The sequence below is a fragment of the Oryx dammah genome, unplaced genomic scaffold (genome assembly GCF_014754425.2).
Source record: "Oryx dammah isolate SB20612 unplaced genomic scaffold, SCBI_Odam_1.1 HiC_scaffold_2, whole genome shotgun sequence".
Taxonomy (NCBI): Eukaryota; Metazoa; Chordata; class Mammalia; order Artiodactyla; family Bovidae; genus Oryx; species Oryx dammah.
In genome coordinates, this window is record NW_024070186.1 from 154406291 (window position 1) to 154427793 (window position 21503).

The 21503-nt window shown below is 41.8% G+C and overlaps 1 protein-coding gene across 3 annotated transcripts in view; it reads right to left on the bottom strand.

The window, feature by feature from the left end:
* Positions 1–12143: 12143 nt before the first annotated feature.
* GART (phosphoribosylglycinamide formyltransferase, phosphoribosylglycinamide synthetase, phosphoribosylaminoimidazole synthetase) overlaps positions 12144–21503 on the bottom strand; it is a 28528-nt gene continuing 19168 nt past the window's right edge. For all 3 annotated transcript variants that reach the window (XM_040228459.1, XM_040228448.1, XM_040228439.1), the window contains exons 14-22: positions 21261–21459; positions 19847–20098; positions 19445–19597; positions 17535–17741; positions 16311–16448; positions 15193–15323; positions 14810–14951; positions 14035–14150; positions 12144–13952 (exon numbers count right to left, since the gene is read on the bottom strand). In XM_040228459.1, the coding sequence (XP_040084393.1) occupies positions 13761–13952; positions 14035–14150; positions 14810–14951; positions 15193–15323; positions 16311–16448; positions 17535–17741; positions 19445–19597; positions 19847–20098; positions 21261–21459 (1530 nt within the window). In that variant the 3' untranslated portion in view covers positions 12144–13760. The remainder of the gene's footprint in view (positions 13953–14034; positions 14151–14809; positions 14952–15192; positions 15324–16310; positions 16449–17534; positions 17742–19444; positions 19598–19846; positions 20099–21260; positions 21460–21503) is intronic.

Consider the following 21503-nt stretch of genomic DNA (forward strand, 5'->3'; position numbering starts at 1 on the left):
TTTACATGTAGAAAGTGAATTGAAGTCAGCCGAGTAATCAGTAAAGCACACTTTCAACCACAAAGTATAAATTACCTAACTGACCCAGGAGATTATTTTTCTTATGTATATGAAACCGGAAGGTAGGCAGTTTCTGGCATTAGTTCAGCTACCAAGAGGTGCTTTATCATCCTCTCTCTATGTGTGTGTGTGTGTGTGTGTGTGTGTGTGTGTATTCTGAATCATTTAAAAATAATTGCATGTATTGTGTTCCTTTACTCCAAAGCACTTGTTTTTGTAAAGCAAAATACTTTACTCCGAAGTAAAGTATTGTTTCATCAAAGCAAGGGCATTCTCTTACATTATCATAGCTCTGTTAACAAATTCAACAGATTTAACTTAGACAAAATATTATTTAATGTACAGTTTTGTATTTCAGTTTCAACAGTTGTCCTGATGATGTCTGTGAGAGCAACCCATAGACTTAAATCAGCAGGTCAAATGAGTGATAAACCAAAGCAGTATTGCCCAGTTTAGTTATGGGCAGAAAGAGTTCACCATCGAAAATATAGTTCCCATTTAAAGAGGAAAAATACAGGGACATTCCTGGTAGTCCAGTGGCTAAAACTCTACACTCCTAATGCAGAGAGCCTGGGTTTGGTCCATGATCAGGGAGCTAGACCTCACATGCTGCAACCAAGGGCTTGCATGTCTCAAGTAAGACCCAGTGCAGCCAAGTAAATAAATATTAGAAAAGAAAATTGTAGTTCTTTTCCTTTTAAAAGGTGGCTGCATACTCTGCAGTCAGCAGTCCTAGTGATTATAAGATGTGATCAGAGGATCATATTTAAAGTCAGAACCAAACATAGGTTGACTAGCTTTTTTTTTTTTTGATCGCGCCATTTGTGAACAGTTCTCGAGACCAGGGACTGATCCTGGCCTGTGGCGGTGAAAGCGCCAAATCCTAACCACTGGGCCACCACGGACACCTGGTTAACTATCAATTTTTATGTGATCGGCTGCCTTGCTTATTTAAACTCCATAGACTTTTAAACCTGTTCATTTTCAGTTTAAATTGTTAACCAATTTAAGGTTATGTCATAATTCAAATCAACATGCTTGAACCTCAGTCTGTTTTTTTCCACAAAGTCTTAATTAATCACTTCAAGTTTCTCAGCTGGAATGCAGTATAATCTTGTACAAAAGGGCTGGTTTTAGTCTATTGGATTTCACGTGTGTAACATGTCCTAACTTGAAACATCTTTTTCGTAATTCTGTACTCTTACAATAGAGTTAAGCGTTTTGAAACAAATTTCCGCATAAACCAGGAAGGGTAGAGAGTTGGCACAAATTCCATTAGCATTAAACTTAGTCATTAACTATGTTTCTGAGTGGGTGGAAAATAGATGTGATACTTTAAAAAAGTTATTAAAATTTTTTTTTCCTATTTTATAGTTACATTGCTTACTGAGCTACTGCAAGAAGCTTAGCACTGCAAAAGTAACATTTTTTTTTGTTCTTGGATATAGTTTCAGGCTTTGACTAAAGCGTGTGAGGGCTGTGTTTTAATTCCATCTGTTTCTTCTTTTTTTAAAAAAAGATTCATTTGTTTATTTGGGGCCATGCTGGGTCTTTTTGCTGTGTGTGGGCTTTATTTAGTTCTCTAGTTGCAGGGGAGCAGGGGCCACTCATCGTTGTGGCAGACAGACTCTCATCTGTGCAGTCCACTGCATTTGAGTCCAAAGCATCCAAGCTTCAGTAGTTTGGGCCTGTGAGCACAGTAGTTGTGGTGCACTGGCTTAGTTGCCCCTTGGCATGGGGATCTTCCTGGACCAGGGATTGAGCCTATGTTCCTTGCACTTGCACGTGCGTTCTTAACTGCTAGACCACCAGAGAAGCCCCTCTTCCTTCCTTCCTTCATTTCATTTCCTTCGTTTCATTTGCTGGTTTTGTGGTGACTGCAAAGAAGTTGATTTATTTCCAGTACATTGTGGTACCATAGAAACCAAAATCACACCCTCCTGCAGATTGATGGAAGGTTCCATCTGAACTCTAAAGTCACATTTTGTTCAATGATGTTTGCAAATTGTATCTTCTGAAACTACAATTTCCAGAAACACCTTGAATCTGCTTTCCTCTGGGTGCCATCTCAATTCATTGTTTTTGGTTTATTTTATTGAAATAGAATTGAGGAACAGTATTGTTAGTTTGGTTATATCAGTTCCTTTTTTACTCTGATCAAGGAAGTGTTGTAGACAGTGTCAGCTTTAAAAGAAAGGAAGAGGTAATTGAACTTAATTAGCATAATAAGACTGAAAATCTACAAGAGTTGGGAAGAGGTAACCTGGAAAAGAGGAGATTCACACTCATTTGAATATTTTTCCATTCTTCATCTTCCCTAGTGGATTAACCAGTTATCTAACACCCTAAGGTGGTCAGTAAGGGCCACACACAGGATTTGTGGAAGTTTGCTAATGAAAAACTACCCTCCCCAACCCAGGATGCCAGTTTTCATTTTTGGCCTTGAATCAACATAAGGATTTATTGTCATTTGAGCCTGCATTTGAAGATGCTTGCTCCTTGGAAGAAAATTTATGACCAACCTAGACAGCATATTAAAAAGAATTTACTTTGCCAACAAAGGTCCGTCTAGTCAAAGCTATGGTTTTCCCGGTAGTCATGTATGGATGTGAGAGTTGGACTGTGAAGAAAGCTGAGCGCCGAAGAACTGATTCTTTTGAACTGTGGTGTTGGAGGAGACGCTTGAGAGTCCCTTGGACTGCAAGGAGATCCAACCAGTCCATCCTAAAGGAAATCAGTCCTGAATGTTCATTGGAAGGACTGATGCTGAAGCTGAAACTCCAATTCTTTGGCTACCTGATATGAAGAACTGACTCATTTGAAAAGACCCTGATGCTGGGAATGACTGAAGGTGGGAGGAGAAGGGGATGACAGAGGATGAGATGGTTGGATAGCATCACCGACTTGATGGACATGAACGTGCTGCAGTCCATGGGGTCACAAGGAGTTGGACACGACTGAGCGACTGAGCTGAAGTGAATCCTTTCTGTTCCTTGAAACAATGAATAATGTATATACCTCCAATTGCAGGCTAATAGTGGGGAAAACAACTGCACATCAGTAGCCCGAGAATCAAGATTTGAATTGTTTTCAGCCCATGTGACATTTACCCAACATGTTTATCAAAATCACTGCTTTACAGCACAACTGTTCTGTTTGCTTTCTTTTTTTAAAGGAAAAAAATTATCTCTGGCTGCCCTGGGTCTTAACTAAGACCCAGCTGCATGAGGGATCTTTTAGTTACAGCGGGTGGGATCTGGTTCCCTGACTGAGGATCGAACCCAGGACCCCTGCACTGAGAACAGTCTTAGCCCCTGGACCACCATGGAAGTCCCCATTCTTGTTTTTTCTCACCCTTCAAAATTTGTTTCCAGTTATATTGAGCTGTAATTGACAAAAATTGTATACCTTTATAGTCACCCTTCAAAATTTGTTTCCAGTTTTATTGAGCTGTAATTGACAAAAATTGTATACCTTTACTGCCGGGGTCCAGCCCTGGTGGATCCAGGGAATTCGAAGGTGGGGACAGCGTCGGCATCTTTGGAAAAATACATATTTAATTACAAATATAGAGAGAGATTAAAAACGGTTAGTGTAGTGGAGAAAAGGAGGCTGGATCCAGATGGGAATTCAGCCAGAGAAATGGGAGCAAGAAAGAAGCGACATGGGGGAATCAGTCTTTCCGGAAACTGATCCGATTTCTTTATTTTTGGGTTTGCTTATATACCTTTTGTTACACATAGGGATGAATACAGAGTCACGCGGGGGTCAGCAGTCCTGACCTTTATCAAAACCAGGTGCTTCACATAAATGTATAAAAAAAAGGTCTTAGGGATATTACATCATCTTCTGGCCATGAGTGAGACCTGCTGACATTTTATGATCCTTTCTTTCTGATAACCAAAAAACTTATTTTTTCCAAGGGTGTTTTTTCTTAAACCAGGCACCACCCTCCAAATAAAGTTGCATTCCTATCGGGTGAGGGTGTAGTGAGTTACAATCAAGAAAGGAATTTATTTAACCCAAGGTTAACAGGATTAATCTTAAAGGTTAATACTTCTTTCTCCTATATGCCTAAAGGTTAATACTTATTTCTCCTATATGTTAGTTATATTTGTTATAAGGGCAGGGAATATGGAGATTTAGCAGCAAACATCAGCCCAACAAATGAAAATCCTTTCACCAATGTTCCCCTTAAGATCTGTTTAGTCTTAAGATAGTGATAAAGTTACATTTTTACGTAGCAAGGACACAGTAATTTATTTGATCTATTACAAAAGAGAAAATTCATTAACTCAAAAAGTCTAGTATTGCTAACCTTAAAAACTACTATATTTCCTTTTCTATATTCCAAATACATTGATTAATATATTCCCAGGTGCCTAAGGATATGGAGGCCTGGCGGCAAGCATTGACTCAACAATGAGAAAAGCCCTATGCTAATTAAGACTCTCAAAATACTCCAAAACTCTGTGCTGTTTATGGTTGAGAGGTAGTAAACAATCATGTGCTTTAGTGGCAGGAGTATGGATAATCCTGTCACACAAGCTAGTCTGTCAGCAGAGACCTTTGACCTGAGACATCCTTGTCACACCCAGGGTAGAGAATTAGCAGCAATTATTGGCACAACAAATGAAAAACCCTTCACCAATATAATTCCTAACCAACCCACTATACTAATAATTTCCAACTCCCCAAAAGAATTTGCCTTTAGTAAGTCTAAAACATTTCATGCCTCTCAGGTTGGGAGGTTGTAAACAATCACATGTGGCCAGACGAACCTATACAGGCGGGCTAGATAACCTTCAGAGGAGTCGTAAGCTGAAACACTCTTGTCATGCCCAGGAATTTTTATTGCCTTGGAGCTGCATGTTTACTCCTTCTCCGAGAGAAACGGTTATGGGGGAGAGCATAAAACAGACTCTGGTTTTGGGGTAGATGCTCAGGAACAGGGGGTTTCCTGAGGCTTGATCACGCCTTTGCGTATGCCAAGCCTCCTTCCTCATGACCCTTGCCATGGGCAGAGTTCCTCACGCTGGCCCCCGGCACTTTACAGTGTGCAACTTGGTAATTTGGTATATGTATGAGTGTGAAATAATCATCACAATCATACTGATTAATAAATTAACATATCATCACCTCACATAGTTACTGTTATCTTTCCTTTTCTTCTTTTGAGATTCCAACTGCAGGATGGACAGCCTTCATCAATCCTTGGGAAACTTAGGACTTCATTTATAGGTAAAGAATTTTAATAAGGGAATTCTCTGGTGTTTCAGTGGTTAGGACTCTGCACTTCCACTGCAGCGGGCCAGAAAAAAAAGACTTTTTATCTGGAGTTACGATCCATTATCTTCTTTTCCTCCTATGCATTGACTTTGTTCAGCAGCAATTAAAGTCCTATGTGGGGCTTCCCTGGTAGGTCAATGGTAAAGAATCTGCCCGCCCATGCGGGAGACACAGGTTCGACCCCTGGTCCAGGAAGATCCCACATGCTGTGGAGCAGTTAAGTCTGTGTGCTACAGTTACTGAGCCCATGTTCCGAAACTGCTCAAGCCCACGTCTAGAATCCATGCTCTGCAACAAGAGAAGCTACAGCAATGAGAAGTGAGAGGGGAGCCCTCAATCACCACAAGAAGAGAAAGCCTGCTTATAGCAACAAAGACTCAGGGCAGTCAGTTCAGTTCAGCTCAGTCGTGTCCGACTTTCTGCAACTTCATGGACTGCAGCACACCAGGCCTCCCTGTCCGTCACCAACTCCCGGAGCTTGCTCAAACCTCATGTCCATGGAGTTGGTGATGCCATCCAACCATCTCATCCTCTGTCATCCCCTTCTTCTGCCCTCAGTCTCTCTCAGCATCAGGGTCTTTTCCATTCAGTCAGTTCTTCACAAAGAATTGGAGTTTCAGCTTCAGCACCAGTCCTTCCAATGATTATTCAGGACTGATTTCCTTCAGAATTGAGTGGTTGGATCTCCTTGCAGTCCAAGGGACTCTCAAGAGTCTTCTCCAACACCACAGTGAAAAAGCATCAATTCTTCAGCAGTCAGCTTTCTTTATAGACCAACCCTCACATCATGACTACTGGAAAAATCATAGCCTTGACTAGACAGACCTTTGTTGGCAAAGTAATGTCTCTGCTTTTGAATATGCTGTCTAGGTTGGTCATAGCTTTTCTTCCAAGGAGCAAGTGTCTTAATTTCATGGCTGCAGTCACAATGTGCAGTGATTTTGGAGCCCAAGAAAATAGTCTGTCACTGTTTCCCCATCTATTTGCCATGAAGTGATGGGACCGGATGCCATGATCTTAGTTTTGTGAATGTTGAGTTTTAGGCTAGCTTTTTCATCATCCTCTTTCACTTTCATCAAGAGGCTCTTTAGTTCCTCTTCACTTTCTGCCCTAAGGGTGGTATCATCTCCGAAACAGGTTATTGAAAATTCTCCTGGCAATCTTGATTCCAGCTTGTGCTTCATCTAGCCTGGCCTTTTAGCAGGGTGACAAAAAAGCAATCACTGTTTTTTAAAAATTAAATAGCATTAAAATAAAAAACCCAATTAGGAATACATGTTACCAATGAGGTAGGAGACACTAAAAATTATAAAATATTGCTGGAAGAAATGAAAGAAGACCCAAGTAAAAGGAAAGACATCCTGTATTCATCGATTGGAAGACAATATTATTCAGATGGCAATACTCTCCATATTAATCTACAAGTTAAATTCCTTTCAAAATTTCAGCGTTTAAAAAAAAAAAAAATCTCAGCGTTTTTAAAAAAGGTGACAAGGTGATCCTGATTTTACATGGCAAGTCCAGGTACACAGAATAGGGACTTCCCAGGTGGCCCAGTAGCTTAGACGCTACACTCCCAGGGCAGGAGGCCTGGGTTTGATCCCTGGTCAGGGATTGCACGTGCCACAACCAAGACCTGATGCAGCCATATATATATATATATTAAATGGAACACAATATAAAAAAAACAGTCTTGAACAAGAAGAACGAAAGTGAGGAGTCACACTTCCTTATTTCAAAACTCACTACAAAGCTACTGTAATCAAGACTTGTGGTACTGGCATAGGATAGACAATGAATGTAGGATATCAATGAAATGCAATTGAAAGTCAAGAAACGAACTCATGCATTTTTGGTCAATTGATTTTTGACAAGTGTGCCAAGACAAATGGGAAAAATAGGCTTTTTCTTATGTGGTGCTGGGACAACTGTATATCCACGTGCAAATGAATGAAGTTGAACCCTTGCTTCACATATTAAAAAATGAACTCAAGATGGATCAAAGGGCTTCCCCAGGTGGTGCTAGTGGTAAAGAACCTGCCCGTCAATGCAGGAGACAGAAGTGACACGCCTTTGATCCCCAGGTCAGGAAGATGCTCTGGAGGAGGATATGGCAACCCACTCCAGTATCCTTGCCTGGAGAATCTCATGGATGGAGGAGCCTGGAGGGCTGCAGTCCATAGGGTTGCAGAGTCGGACATGAGTGAAGCAACTTAACACACAAAAATATAAAACTCTTAGAAGGAAACAGATGTAAAGCTTTGTAACCTTGCATTTGGCAATGGTTTCTTAGACAGGATACCAAAAGCACAAGTAATAAAAAATAGAAAATTGGGCTTCATCAAAATTAAGAATATCTGTGCTTCAAAGAACACCATTAAGAAACTGCAAACGCATGCCACATAATATGAGAATTTTCAGATCACATATCTGTTAAGAGTCTGATATCCAGAATATATAAAGAGCTCTTAAAATTCATTAATAAGAAATTTAACAGTTTAAAAATGAGCAAAGATTTGAATACCACATTTCAACCAAGTGAAAGTGTCAGTCATGTCCAACTCTTTGTGACCCCGTGGACTGTAGCCCTCCAGGCTCCCCTGTCTGTGGAATTCTCCAGGCAAGAATACTGGAGTGGGTAGCCATTCCCTTCTCCAGGAGATTTTCCCTATCCAGGGCTTGAACCCAAGTCTCCTGCGTTGCAGGGAGATTCTTTACCATCTGAGCCACCATAGAAGCCCATTTCACCAAAGAAGATGTACAAATAACCACTAAAACATTAAAAGATGCTTCTCTCTCATTGCTATTATCTGGAACCCTGTATTCAGTTGGACATGTCTTTCCATTTCTCCTTTGCCTTTTGCTTCTCTTTTCTCAGCTGTTTGTAAGGCCTCCTCAGAGAACCACGTTTCCTTCTTGGATTTTTCTTTGGGATGGTTTTGGTCACTGCCTTCTGTACAGTGTTATGGACCTCTGTCCTTAGTTCTTCAGGCACTCTGTCTACCACATCTAATACCTTGAATCTGTTCATCACCTCCACTGTATAATCATAAGGGATTTGATGTAGGTCATACCTGAATGGCCACTACTTTCTTCATTTTAAGTTTGAATTTTGCATTAAGGAGCTGATGATCTGAGCCACAGTCAACTCCTGGTCTTGTTTTTGCTGACTGTAGAGAGCTGCTCCATCTTCAGCTGCAAAGAATATCACCAACCTGATTTTGGTATTGACTGGTGATGTCCATATGTAGTCTTCTCTTGTGTTGCTGAAAGACGGTGTTTGCAGTGCATTCTCTTGGCAAAACTCTGTTACCCTTTGCCCTGCTTCATTCTGTACTCCAAGGCCAAACTTGCCTGTTACTCCAGGTATCTCTTGACTTCCTACTTGTGTGTTCCAATCCCCTATAATGAAAAAGACATCTTTTTTTTGGTGTTAGTTCTAGAAGGTCTTGAAGGTCATCACAGAAGCATTCAACTTGAGCTTCTTTGGCATCAGTGGTTGGGAATAGACTTGGATTTTAGTGATGTTAAATGGTCTTGGAAACAAACCAACATCATTCTGTTGTTTTTGAGATTTCACCTAAGTCTGCATGCAGTTGGGTATCTTTCCCTTTCTCCCTTGCCACCAGAGGATGTTCTTGACCCAGGGATTGAACCTGTGTCCCCTGCATTGGCAGGTGGATTCTTTACTGCTGAGCCACCAGGGAAGCCCTTTGAACTTTATTCTTCCCTTATTTTGCAAAAGGCACACCTGACACTTACCTTAAATCTTACAGGGTGCTGTGAACACCCTCAGGGCACCAAATGAAGGCATGGTTGAAAAGGCTGATTTGCTGGGGAGGTGGAGAATAGGAAATAAATTCTTGACAAAATTGGAGGGTTTCCAATACTTGGCTTTCAACACAATCTAGTAGATTGGTCAGCTGATCTTTTTCTCCATATGGATTTTAGTTCCCCTTTTGTGGATCAAACTTGTGCCACCTACATTGGGAGCACCGAGTCTTAACCACTGGACTGCCAGGGAAGTCCCTCAGCTGAATATTAAAAATGATTTTTAATGATAGACCTTGTTTTGGTTTTGTTTATAACAGAAGCAGTCAAGGAATTGAGTGATATTGCTCCAGAAAACTTATTAATTTTTGGAGGTTTGTGGTGCAGAAAGATTTAAAATGCAGTATGACTTGTGTCCACAGATATCTCATGAACCTTTAAAAAAATAAATGTATTTGTAATATTAGGCTTCTCAGGTGGTGCTAGTGGTAAAGAATCCGCCTCGCCAATGCAGGACGTGCAAATGACGCTGGTTTGATCCCTGGCTTGGGAAGATCCCCTGGAGTGGGAAATGGCAACCGATTCCGGTATTCTTGCCTGAGAAATTCCATGGACGGAGGAGCCTGGCAGGATACAGCCCATGGACTCGCAGTCAGACGTGACTGAGTGAGCACATCTGTAGTATCATCCATGCAATGCTTTACTGCAGTGCTCACAGTACAGGTGGGGCTCAGGAGTTAGCACTTTTAAGAAGCTTAGCCAGGGACCTACCAGGTTAACAATTTTAGGACTAGGATTGCTGTTCAGGTGGATTAGTATGTTTTGAAACCAGAGGCATCCTGTGGGCTCCTGGGCATGGAAACCTTTTATCTCCCATTTTTTTGTAAGCAAGACTCCAGCCTCCATGACCTTCCCTGAGTTCCAAAGAGTGGATTTGAACAGTTGCTAATCAAAGTGAGGAGCAGCCAAGAAACCAGCTGAGGCAAGATTAAAGGGACCAGAGAACTCATCAAAGTCAGGAGACCCACAACCTGTGAACCCACACGTACCCCAACCTTATCAGCAACCCCACCCTTTAAGTGTTTTTATAAAACTCAACAAATCCTTCCAGGTTAGGACACATACTTTTTCAAGCCAGGAGCCTTCTGTGCCCATCTTTACCTGGCAAAGCAGTAAGGTTCTCCTTTTCTATTTTACTCAAACTGAGATTTGATTTGGCACAGGTGCAGAGAGGCAGAATTTTTGGCATTATAAAGTGGATGGCATGCTTTCTGTCACAAAGCATGGGAAATTGTCTGTATACACTTCTTGCTCTATGTGATAGTATTTTATATGTAAGTTTGATGCATTTTATAAGATTAAAAGTAATCCTGATCTATTTTAAAAATTATACAAATTCATCTTTTTATGGTAACAGGAGTTGTATCTTTTGGGGGAATAGTTTTATCGACTGTAATTTATATGGCACACAATTCACCATTTTTGAGTACAGTTCAGTGGTTTCGGTGTGTTCATGGGTGGTGCAACTATGTTCGCACAATCAATTTTACTATGTTCTTGTTACCACAAGAGACACTGCAGAGATCATTGCCTCCAAAGACCTCTATTCCCATAGCCCTGGGAGACTGTTAATCTCTTGTCTCTAAGGATTTGCTTGTTCCAGACATTCCACATAAACGGAATCTTAAATGTGCAGTCACATGACTGGCTTCTTTCACTTAGTATAATGTTACAAGGTTGATCCATGTTGCAACCAGTACCTATTTCCTTTTTATGGCAGAGTACTATTTCATTGCAGGGATAGTTTACATTTACTTGACTTCATTATCTAATGGACATTTAGATTATTTCTGGTTACAGCCTTGTGGTTTATGTAAGGTTTACATGGCTTGAGAAAGAATGGCTAAGAAGACTGTCTAAAAGAGCGTAGGGATGGAGGAGGTAAAAATTGCGTATCAGATAATTGGTAAAAAGCAGCTCGGGCTTTTTACCAGTTCAGATAAAAAAGAGGAACTGTCAGCATAATGTGAACTTCAAAAAATAACTGTAATATTATTAGTCTTCCCAAACCTCTTGCAGCTGCATGTCACCTGACCTTTGGAGCTGGGCCTTTGTCAAATCAGGGCCTCTGAGCATGGGAATCCTTGTCACATGGCATCCACCATCATGTGAGGCAACCCAAAGGCCGCGTCCTAGTCTCTACCCCAGGCCATTAGAGCAGGGTGAGTGACCTAGACTTGACCAGTCAGATGATCCCACTTGGGCAAGTGACCCAGAGACTCAGGAAGTCAGGGTACACGTCAGTCGTGGAAGCAGCGACAGACTGCTCACTGAAGCAAGGCCGGGGGAGCCTGACTTGGCCGTGGCACCCACGTCCTTGCCCGTCTTCCCCTGGGCTCGACTTTGACTGTGGTTCTGACTGCTCAGCATGGGAGCGAAGAGCCAAGAAAACTCTGGTGAAAAAGTTATGAGGGACTAGCTACACCAGTTACTAAATGCCATATTGTACTTAACTCAACTTGGCACATTACTTAACTTTACTTAGCACAACTCAGGGGATCTCAGTTCTTGTACTTAACTCAAGTACTTAACATATTGTACTTAACTCAACTTGGCACATTACTTAACTTTACTTAGCACAACTCAGGGGATCTCAGTTCCCCAGCCAAGACTGAACCTAGGACCTTGGCAGTGAAAAGTGATGAGTCCTAACCACTGGACTGCCAGGGGATTCCTTGTACTTGAGTTATTTTTAAAAGTTTGTATAGCAGTTAAAAAATGGTAAAACATTTAAGAAGGTACATTTAGAGGCTAAAATCTCTTTAAAACACTATTGTAACATTCCTCTCTAGAATATCTGGCTTACCCATCACTTTGAAATTGACACTTGAATGCTTTGACTGTTGTGTGTAACCTGCACAACTGATTAAAGTCGAACCCCTTTCCCCCTATCTCATATCTTTATACCCGAACACAATGTAGGGGCTTGTTTAATCCTGCTTACACAAATAGAAACAGAGACATTAAAGACAAACATCCGTATTTCATTAACAAAAGAACTTAACATCTGTTGTCACCCTTCTATGCATTGCCTCTTAAGTTAAATGACCTTTTCTCGATATCATTTCAAACCAATGGCTGCACATACACTCACCATGTCCAAATACTGTTTATCACAAACTAGACAGCAGAACACCCTGTGACTCCTTTGTCCTTTCGGTATGCAAGAGTCCTGCCTGCTTTTTTTTTGTTTCTGTCAACCAGGTATTTCTGACACATTTTGATTCTTCCTATCTGAAGATATTGGATCAGCTACCTTCCATGGAGTCCAGGTTCCTTTTTGTGGGGATTAGTGTCTAAATTATATTTCTTAGGTCACAAATGGATTGGTTTTTCTAATTTACATCTTGGTATCAGCTTCTACTTTTATTATAGGATGTGATTTTATCAACTAAATAACATTTTGCTTTGTATCTTCCAACTTTCTAAAAACTTCATAGGATAGTGTTTGGCACTTAATTGTGTACATAATAGGCACATAATTATGCTGAGTGAACTCCCTAGACAAAAATGAATTGACTGTTTCTGCAGCAAAGGTACCTGTATGAACTGATGTACCTGGAACAGCATTTGATGGCAGTTGCTGACTAGTCAATGAGAGGTAGGGTAGTGTTGCCCATCTGCCTGGGGAAGCCCGCTTGGACCAGAGGCAGTGAATAGGGTCTCTCTGAAAGGGTCTCTGTCTTCTACTGACTTTGTTTCTCTTCACCCTCTACTCTTTCTCGTTCTAAGGCGAGAGCTTACTATCTTCTATGTGTAACTACTGAAAGGGTCCTGTACTGTTGAGGTTTTGAGTTTAAACTCCAAGGGAGGACTTGTATAGGGCTTCCAGGTACCTTCCAGTAAGGTGCCCATTGCTGGGCAGGCAGAACTTTTAAGCCCCTTTGAAAGTGGCTCAGAAGTTTAAGGCTGGCTGGCTAGCTGCCTGTGGGCCTGGTGGCCATTTGCTGTTTGCTCAGCTCTGACAGAAATGTGGTCCTGTTTGTAGGGTCATGTGCATATGCCCAGTATGTGAACCTAGACCTCCCAGTTCCAGAACTGCATATCCAGACTGGAAACAACTGGCCAGGGAGGGAAACCATGTGGTCCCTTTAAATGCTTTACTAGTCTGAGTAGACTGCCTTCCATCCTCCCAAACTGTGAAGCTGAAATCTGGGTATTATAGAAACTGTCAATTATTAGAGGAATGTGTAATGATACTTCAAAGCACAGAGAACACTATCCCTCAATGGGAGCTACCCAGAAATTTTATGATACCAACTTATGATCAGAATAATTTGAGAAGTCTCAAATTAGTACAGATATACAATATGGGGACGAGATACTAACTTATTAGACTTGTTAGCTCTTTGAAAAAGAAAAGACTAAGTTTTGGTATCATACTTGGCTGAGAGTAAAAGGAGTTCTGAAGGCCTAGTTTGATTATGAACAAGAAGGCCCCGAACAGGTAAAACCTGAAAGGCCGCTGGAGGCAACACACAGATGTCTCACACATCTTTTAGGCAGAGTCCAGGATAAAAAGTCCCCCTGCAGCACCTACAATGCCCTCAAAGCTGTCTCCATTCCCGGGTGATGATGCTTCAGTCCTCGGTGACCCAACAGATTCTGCCATTTTCTCCAAGACATACAGCTCCACTGGCCACCAGCTGGAGGGCTGAGGGAAATATTTTATGTTCTGCTAATTTTACTCTCTCAGATAGAGTTTCAACAGTGTCACCCCTCTTCACTGGAACGGCTTCCTGTAAGATAATTTGACCAGCATCTACATCTTCCTGGAAAAGAAAGCAGAAGTTTTGAACGTTACCTCTGGCAAGTGCAACTGACATTTAAATACTAATCACGAGCCATACTCACAGCTACAAAGTGCACGGTGCACCCAGTGATTGTGACCCCAGCGTCCAGGACTTGTTCATGGGCATTTGAGCCCTTAAACGAAGGGAGCAAGGATGGGTGGATATTGAGCATTTTCCCTGGAAATTAATTAAGCTGTGGTCAGAATCGGGAAGGTACACTTTTCTGTCTAGAATCAGGAGTCAACAGGAGCAAGCTTTCTCGAGATTGGGTGTTTTCATTGTCAAAGACAGAAATAAGGAAAAGTGAAATACACGTTCTCATCCCAGGAGGCCCTGGGAGCAGCAGGTTTCTGCCTTGCACATATGAAGACACAATGAGGGACTCTGAACAGGTGCCGGCAGTGATTCAAAGCTGGAGGGGAAGGGGTCTACTCTGGCTTATACGGCTCTTGACATTAACAGTGGATCCTGTGCAATCTGACAATAATGCCTTCTTTGCCATTTTCTGGCAATGGTTCACACTTCTAAACAAGGAAAAAAGTCTCCTCCCAGTATTTATCCAGAAGATGGAATATTATATTTGTATTAATGAGAAAGCAACCTAAGCTATCTTAGAAAACGTAATTATAGCACACCAAAGAAAACTGATGAAGAAGGATAATAAGTCATTACTGGGTCATTCTCTGGGCTAAAGGCAAAGGAAATTCAATTATTATGTGTGTCAAAATAAAATGTCATAGTAGATCTCTCATGACTGGAATGGTTTGGTAAATTAACCACCCTAGAGTCATTTTCAGTTGATTTCTCAATGTGGTATCAAACAGTTTTTTGCTTACCATTCCATTTTCTGACGAAGGGGCCAGACAAAATTCTCATGAATCCTGCAAGACAGACTATGTCTGTGGAGAACTCTTCAAGGACTTCGTCAACTGCACTGTCAAATGCTGCACGATTTTTATATAATTTATGGTTAATTACCTAGAAGAGAAACAGGTAAGTACCATCTGTCTCCAACAAATTAACCAAAAATTATTTAAAATCCAACCTATAAATAGACCACATTGACCATCTGAAGACACATGTGATATCAAGAATGAAGGAATGAACCGGAATGGAAAGGTAAGCCTAGTAGCCACCCCAAATCCAGATGTCTTAAGAACACTTAGGGGCAGATTATGAGCTTGAATACTCTGTTAAGGTACTTTTCAAAGTAACGTACTCTGGTGGGAATCCCGGCTTTTTCTGCTTTATCTAAGCCAGCCACTGCAGCTTTGTTGGAGATCACAACGACAATGTGTGCCAAGCTACTTGGCTCCCTAGTGCTGTCTATGAGAGCTTGGAGGTTCGATCCTAAAAAAAGGCAGAAAAACAGAGGTGAAGGCATACTTCTTTAAAAGGTTTATATATTTTAAATAGGGAATGGTCAAGATTTTTGAATAAAGATGTCTTGGAAAAGATTAGCAAAATATGTGAGGCTTTTACATTTCCTTCCTCTTGGAATAATAGATTAGTATCTCATGAAAACATAAGCACAAAATATGAATTAGCATAGCAGTAGAAACAGTTTAACACATGTTAAAACTGAAGGAGGAGGAACAAGCTGCTTAATTAAACAACAAAACCCAAACACTTTCAAGAAGAATAAACCACTACGACTGACCTCTTACAATCATTTCTTTGCTTTACCGTCAACTTGGGTCTAAAGTATACTGAAACCTTAAAATAGACTTGTAAAGCATTTATATTTCTGAGAATGTAATTTAAAGAAAGAACGTGATATGTACTTATGAACCTATTGTATATTTACAAGAATGTTCATAGCAAAGTCACTTAAAACAGTGGCGGGAACTGCTGGGTGGTCCAGCGGTCAGGACTCTGTCCACTTACTGCCAAAGGCCTGGGTTCAAGCCCATAAGCCAAAAATTGTGCTGTATCCATCCACATGAGAGAAAACAACGCTCTTATTACTTTACCTCTCTGCCCACAGAGGCAAATGAAAATTTTGTACTAAATTACCGTTGACAATTAAAAAAAACCTCAACTGTCTTAAGACTTTTCAACTATAAAGCTACAATCGAAAAGCTGTAATTTGCATTCTGTCTAGAAAAGCTTCTCTCTCTTCAACCATGTTCCCAACACCCTCTAATTTTCCTTTAGAAGCTATCTAAGATGCCTGAGAAAAGTGGAAGGACTGAGGATGCAGAATAGCTAACATTCCTTAATACTCAGCCCCACTCTACTAACACTGTTCTTACAGTTGGAGGTTTTAGGGGGAAGACTGGGAGAAAAGGAAGCACATGTCTATAGCTCTGTAGTAAAGAGGGAGCCATGTCTCACCTGTCCCAGATATTAAGACAGCTACTCTTGCCTTTTTCCGTTGAACAGAGTAATGATTTCTCAGGGCTCCATTCTCCAGTTCTGATCCATTTATTTGCATGGTTTCAATCAGATGCTCAACTTTCACACGAGGAGAACCTTTGGTGCAAACATACCCAGTAAGTCAAGAACAACTGTGAATTAACACTAATATGGAAAGAGAAGTGTTTTAAAAACACTTTAGAACACTGTTATTTTATTCTGAAAATAAGATATGCAGGATTAAAACAAACAGTAAGTTTGTTTTACTTATCATTACTCACTCATAGAAACTTCCTGAAGGCGGACACTGCCCACTTCAACTAAAAGCTACAGCGCTGTAGCTGAAGTGGATATGTTAGTGCCTGCCAGTGTTCTCTCCCATTTCCTGTAGATCTTCCAACCATACTAGTGCTGTGACCTCTCAGCTTCAAGGGTAGGCATGTGACCAAGCAAGACCATTCAAAGGTTTGATATAGGATGGTGAGGAAGAGAGGGCCTCTCCCAGTGCAATGTGAGTTGAAGGATGTGGGCTCAAGACATCTTACGGGTATTTGGAGAGCCTGCCTGAAAATGAAACCTACACAGTAAAGGAATGAAAGGCAAAATTAACGAGTCTTGACATCTCTGTTAGAGAATCTGAGTGGGTTTTCTGCCATTCTGCCAATTTCTAGTGCTTCTAACAGAGTTCCGGGTAATACAGTGCTTGTCAGGGTGCTTGCTCACTGCTCCTCGAATTGAACTGTGTCACAAAGCAGAGCCTGACTTAAGTCCTCGCGTGAGAGATTACTTTGGGAAGTGACAGGGAATGATGATGGGGAAGACTCTTATACTGAGTGTTTTATTCAGCTGGTCACCACTGTGGGCAACCTGGGCTTGGTCCCACTGGGACCCTCAGAGGAGCCATGTAGACAGACTGTGCCTAGAACTGCTCCCACCTTCTGTTTCTCAAGTGGGTGCTGACTCATTACCTCTCACCCTACTGATCAAGGGCTGCTTCCTGCAGGGTGTGGTTGTGCGTATGACTGCTACACACAGGGGTCAGACCCTGAGGCAGAAATGAAGAGTGGTATTACTGGCTGGGATGTTTCCATGTGACAGCTGTGTAAAGATAGTTGCCATAGCAATGGGTGGGCAGAGCTCGTAAGGCAGGGCAGAGTTATACTGAAGGTTATAGATCTAAGAGCCACTGAAGGAACAGGTTACCTTCGGGACACGCAACCACTCTGCCAATCACCCAGGCTTCTTCCTGGTGCTGCTCAATATCCTGCAGAGTCTGCTTCACCAGGTCCTCTGATACCACGAGGGCAGCCCCAATGCCACAGTTAAATGTTCTGGCCATCTCCTCTTCAGAGAGGTGGCCTTCCTGCTGTAACCATGAGAAGATCCCGGGGACCCTCCAGGTCTGGGCATCTGAAAACAGGCAAGAGTTGTTCCTTAACCTACTGTTGACCCAAAGTATGAAAGCACGCACATTTACAAAGCTATGGAAATTAAAACCAGGATGGCTATTTTATATAAGGAGAAACTACTAACTGGCCTTTCAGAAGCTTTCTGGGGATCCATCTGTACTAAGGCATTAAGAATACTTTTGTGTCACACTTGGCCAATATTCACAATTGAGCAAATTTTTGCTCAATTAGTTTTGTGCTGCATTAACTACCTAGATCCTTATGAAACAGATGCTCTAATGGGGCTGAATTCCAGTAAAGGCTGGCATAGTACCCTTCTGAGAATGTCTAGTTGGGTCTTAGCAATGACCAAAACGCACCCTAAGTTTGATACAAAACTAGTGGCTTATATACAGACTTAGAGGAAATATAGCTACTACTGTAGAAAACTTAAGCTATATAGCAAGTTTAAGAGCAATACTCTGCCCCTCTGCATTTATTTTAAAATTTAGGGAACCCCCTGTCAGTCCAGTGGTTAGGAAGTGCCAGGTTCACTTCCTGTTAAGGAACTAAGATCTTGCAAACGGCACAGTGGGGCCAAAAAATAAAACAAAAACAACAAACAAGCTAGACTTAGGTCTGTTTAAAAACTGTTTTTGTTCGGTTTTTTTTTGGCCCCATTGCATGGCTTGCAGGATCTTAGTTCCTGGACCAGGGACTGAAATAAGGCCACCACAGTGAAGTGCTGACTCATAACCACTGGATCACCAGGGAATTCCCAACCAATAAGTTTCCTGAAACAGCAATCTTCACTTACTGTCTCTGTATCTCTGCTATCATCCCTTGTGCCAATAATCTAGGGGGTGGAATCTACCCTCTCAAGTTGCTTTTTGACACTGCTAACCAGTGTCACGTTGAAAACCTTGCCTGGAGCTGATACTTCCACATGGTTTACTCCCTGATTCAGACTGTTTTTAACTTCTCACAGAAATATTGCAATGAACATGTCAAAGACTTGAAGCACTGTATTCTCATTCTCTATTCAAATCTACTCTTCTCCTGTCCTATGCATGTTCCCACCTATGTACCCACTAAACCAGAAACCTGGGACTTTTTTCATGCTAAGCACACAATGATTCTTCTCTCTTCCCAATGCCTTGGTTTGGGTCCTCTCTATCCCACACATGGACTATTTAATAACTACCACTTCCCTTTCCCTCCCAGCAAGTTCCTGATTCTATCTTGACAGAGCTTAAGCTTACCAACCCCCTAGAGAATCTGCTTAGAAAATTTCATGTGATATAATTACAGGGCTGTATGCCTTATATGTAGGACTTCCCTTGTGGCTCAGACGGTAAAGCATCTGCCTACAATGCAGGAGACCTGGGTGGGGAAGATCCCCTGGAGAAGAAAATGGCAACTCATTCCAGTACTCTTGCCTGGAAAATCCCATGGATGGAGGAGCGTGGCAGGCTACAGTCCACGGGGTCGCAAAGAGTCAGACACGACTGAGCAACTTCACCTCACCTATGCATTATAAACATGGCCAATAACGCGAAAAGATATGGTAAAGGGTCAGCCCTATTTTTTCCACAAGAAGTCCAAATGATGGATAATTTCTGGGTATAATCCTATGTGTATTTAAACTACCCAAAGAGTTTCCTTCCATAACGTATTTTTTCTCCTAATAGTTTTCTGAGCAAAATTTCTTTTTAGTGATCTTACCTAAATTCACCCCCAGTTTCTGAGGGAGGACTCTGGGGATGTTTTCCAGTAATCCTCCACCAGTAATATGCGCAACAGCCTTAACACGTCCTGAACGCAGGACAGGTAACAGCAAGTGGCTGTAGATTCTGGTTGGGGTTAGAAGTAAGTCACCTGTATATTGGGAAGATAAGATAAAAACTTAAGTCTATGAAATGAAACCAAAGCATACATAAAAAATAATTCTGAAACAGAGGACTGTGACCCTGCCAGATACACCTGTTCTATAACATCTAAGCAGCCAAACCACAGCCTAAGTATTAATAATTTGTTTCATTCTAACTTTAATGAAAGCAGCCTAACCCTAGTGACTGGCTGCTCAGACATTTCCAAGTAGGAGAATTTAAACGTGAGTATGTGTACCTAAGGTCTGGTCACCACAACCAACAGGTGCTGGAGAAGAGTACTGGAGGGAAGATTTTGCTACAATTTTCCTCACAAGGCTGAATCCGTTGCTGTGAAGACCAGATGAGGCGATTCCAATAACAGCGTCCCCTTCCGTGATTCTTTCCAGGTGAGGAAGTTTCTGATCCCGCTCCATGGCGCCAACAGCAAAACCAGCTAGATCATACTCTCCAGGAGGGTACATGTCAGGCATCTCTGCCGTTTCACCTCCTGGCAGAAAGAGAAAACAGGAACAAAGAAATCATTGAATGTTTATACACCTGTCTAGGAAGTAGTGACTGACACCAGCTACTCTTCATATGGACAATTAAACACAAGCTGTATTCTGCAAACATTCAGTAAAATGTTCTCTAAGGGCCATCTAACAGAACTCTCAACCAAGCATGATTTCAGGGTAAACAGCACTAATTTCCACAAAGGGTGAATATCGCCTCCAAACATCATTATTTTTACAGAATGAATGCTCAGTTGGACGTAAGGCCATTTCTCTAGCAGTTTAGTTTCAGAAATGCTTTCACCTATATTTGATCTTTACAATCAACCCATGTTCCAATAATGGTACAGGCTTAGAAGAGTGATTTAATCAGGGCTGCTGCTGCTACTGCTAAGTCACTTCAGTCATGTCCGACTCTGTGCAACCCCATAGGTGGCAGCCCACCAGGCTCCCCCGTCCCTGGGATTCTCCAGGCAAGAATACTGGAGTGGGTTGCCATTTCCTTCTCCTGCCTAACTCTAAATGCCCTGGCCTAATAAATACAAGTTCATATTACCACCATATCATATAAAGACAGGGTCTAGGCGGGCAGATTTAAATCAGGAACAGTTCTAAAAGATGGTTGAAAGGCAATTTTGGCTTTTGGGATAGGCTTGTCCACAGAAATGGGGATGTAAAAAAGGTAGGTTTGTTCTCTGGTCAACCTACAAATTTATCTTGTTAAAACCCTCACGTATGTACTCCAGCAATAGTTCTATAAACCTTGGGTACATTTTATCCTTAGTGTAATTTCTGTGGGAAATTAAGGCTTAAAGAGTCAGAATGCCAGGAACTGACCTGCCTCTGCTGCAGGGCCGTAAGGAGGAAACAAGCTCCTACTCTGTCTGTCTGGGAGGCCACTGAGAGGCATGGGAGTCAAACAGAGGCCAAGGATCAGGGGGGAAGACAAGCCTTGGGTGATGGTAAAGTGTGAGTCTGACCCTCGAGGGGAGGGTTTGGGGACACCGAGGTTTAAGTTTTCCTTAGCTGGTACTGTCTGTATTTTGTTTGCCTCATTGTGTGGCACAGTTTGTCTTGCTGGCTATACTGGCCACCAATCAGGCTTATACGCAGGGCTGAAACGCAGCAAGGGTGCGTGATTAAAATGGAAGCACATACCGAGGAGAGCACATCCAGCTTTTCTACAAGCTTGGGCGATCCCAGCGATAACAGCTTCAGTCGTATGGAGGTCAAGTTTTCCACAGGAAAAGTAATCAAGGAAAAAGAGAGGCTCTGCTCCTTGTGCCAGAATGTCATTTACACACATCGCAACCAAATCCTGACCAATGGTGTCATGTTTACCGCACTGCTGGGCAATCTACCGAAGGGTATAAACATCCACATTAGAGAGTAAGTTCCAAA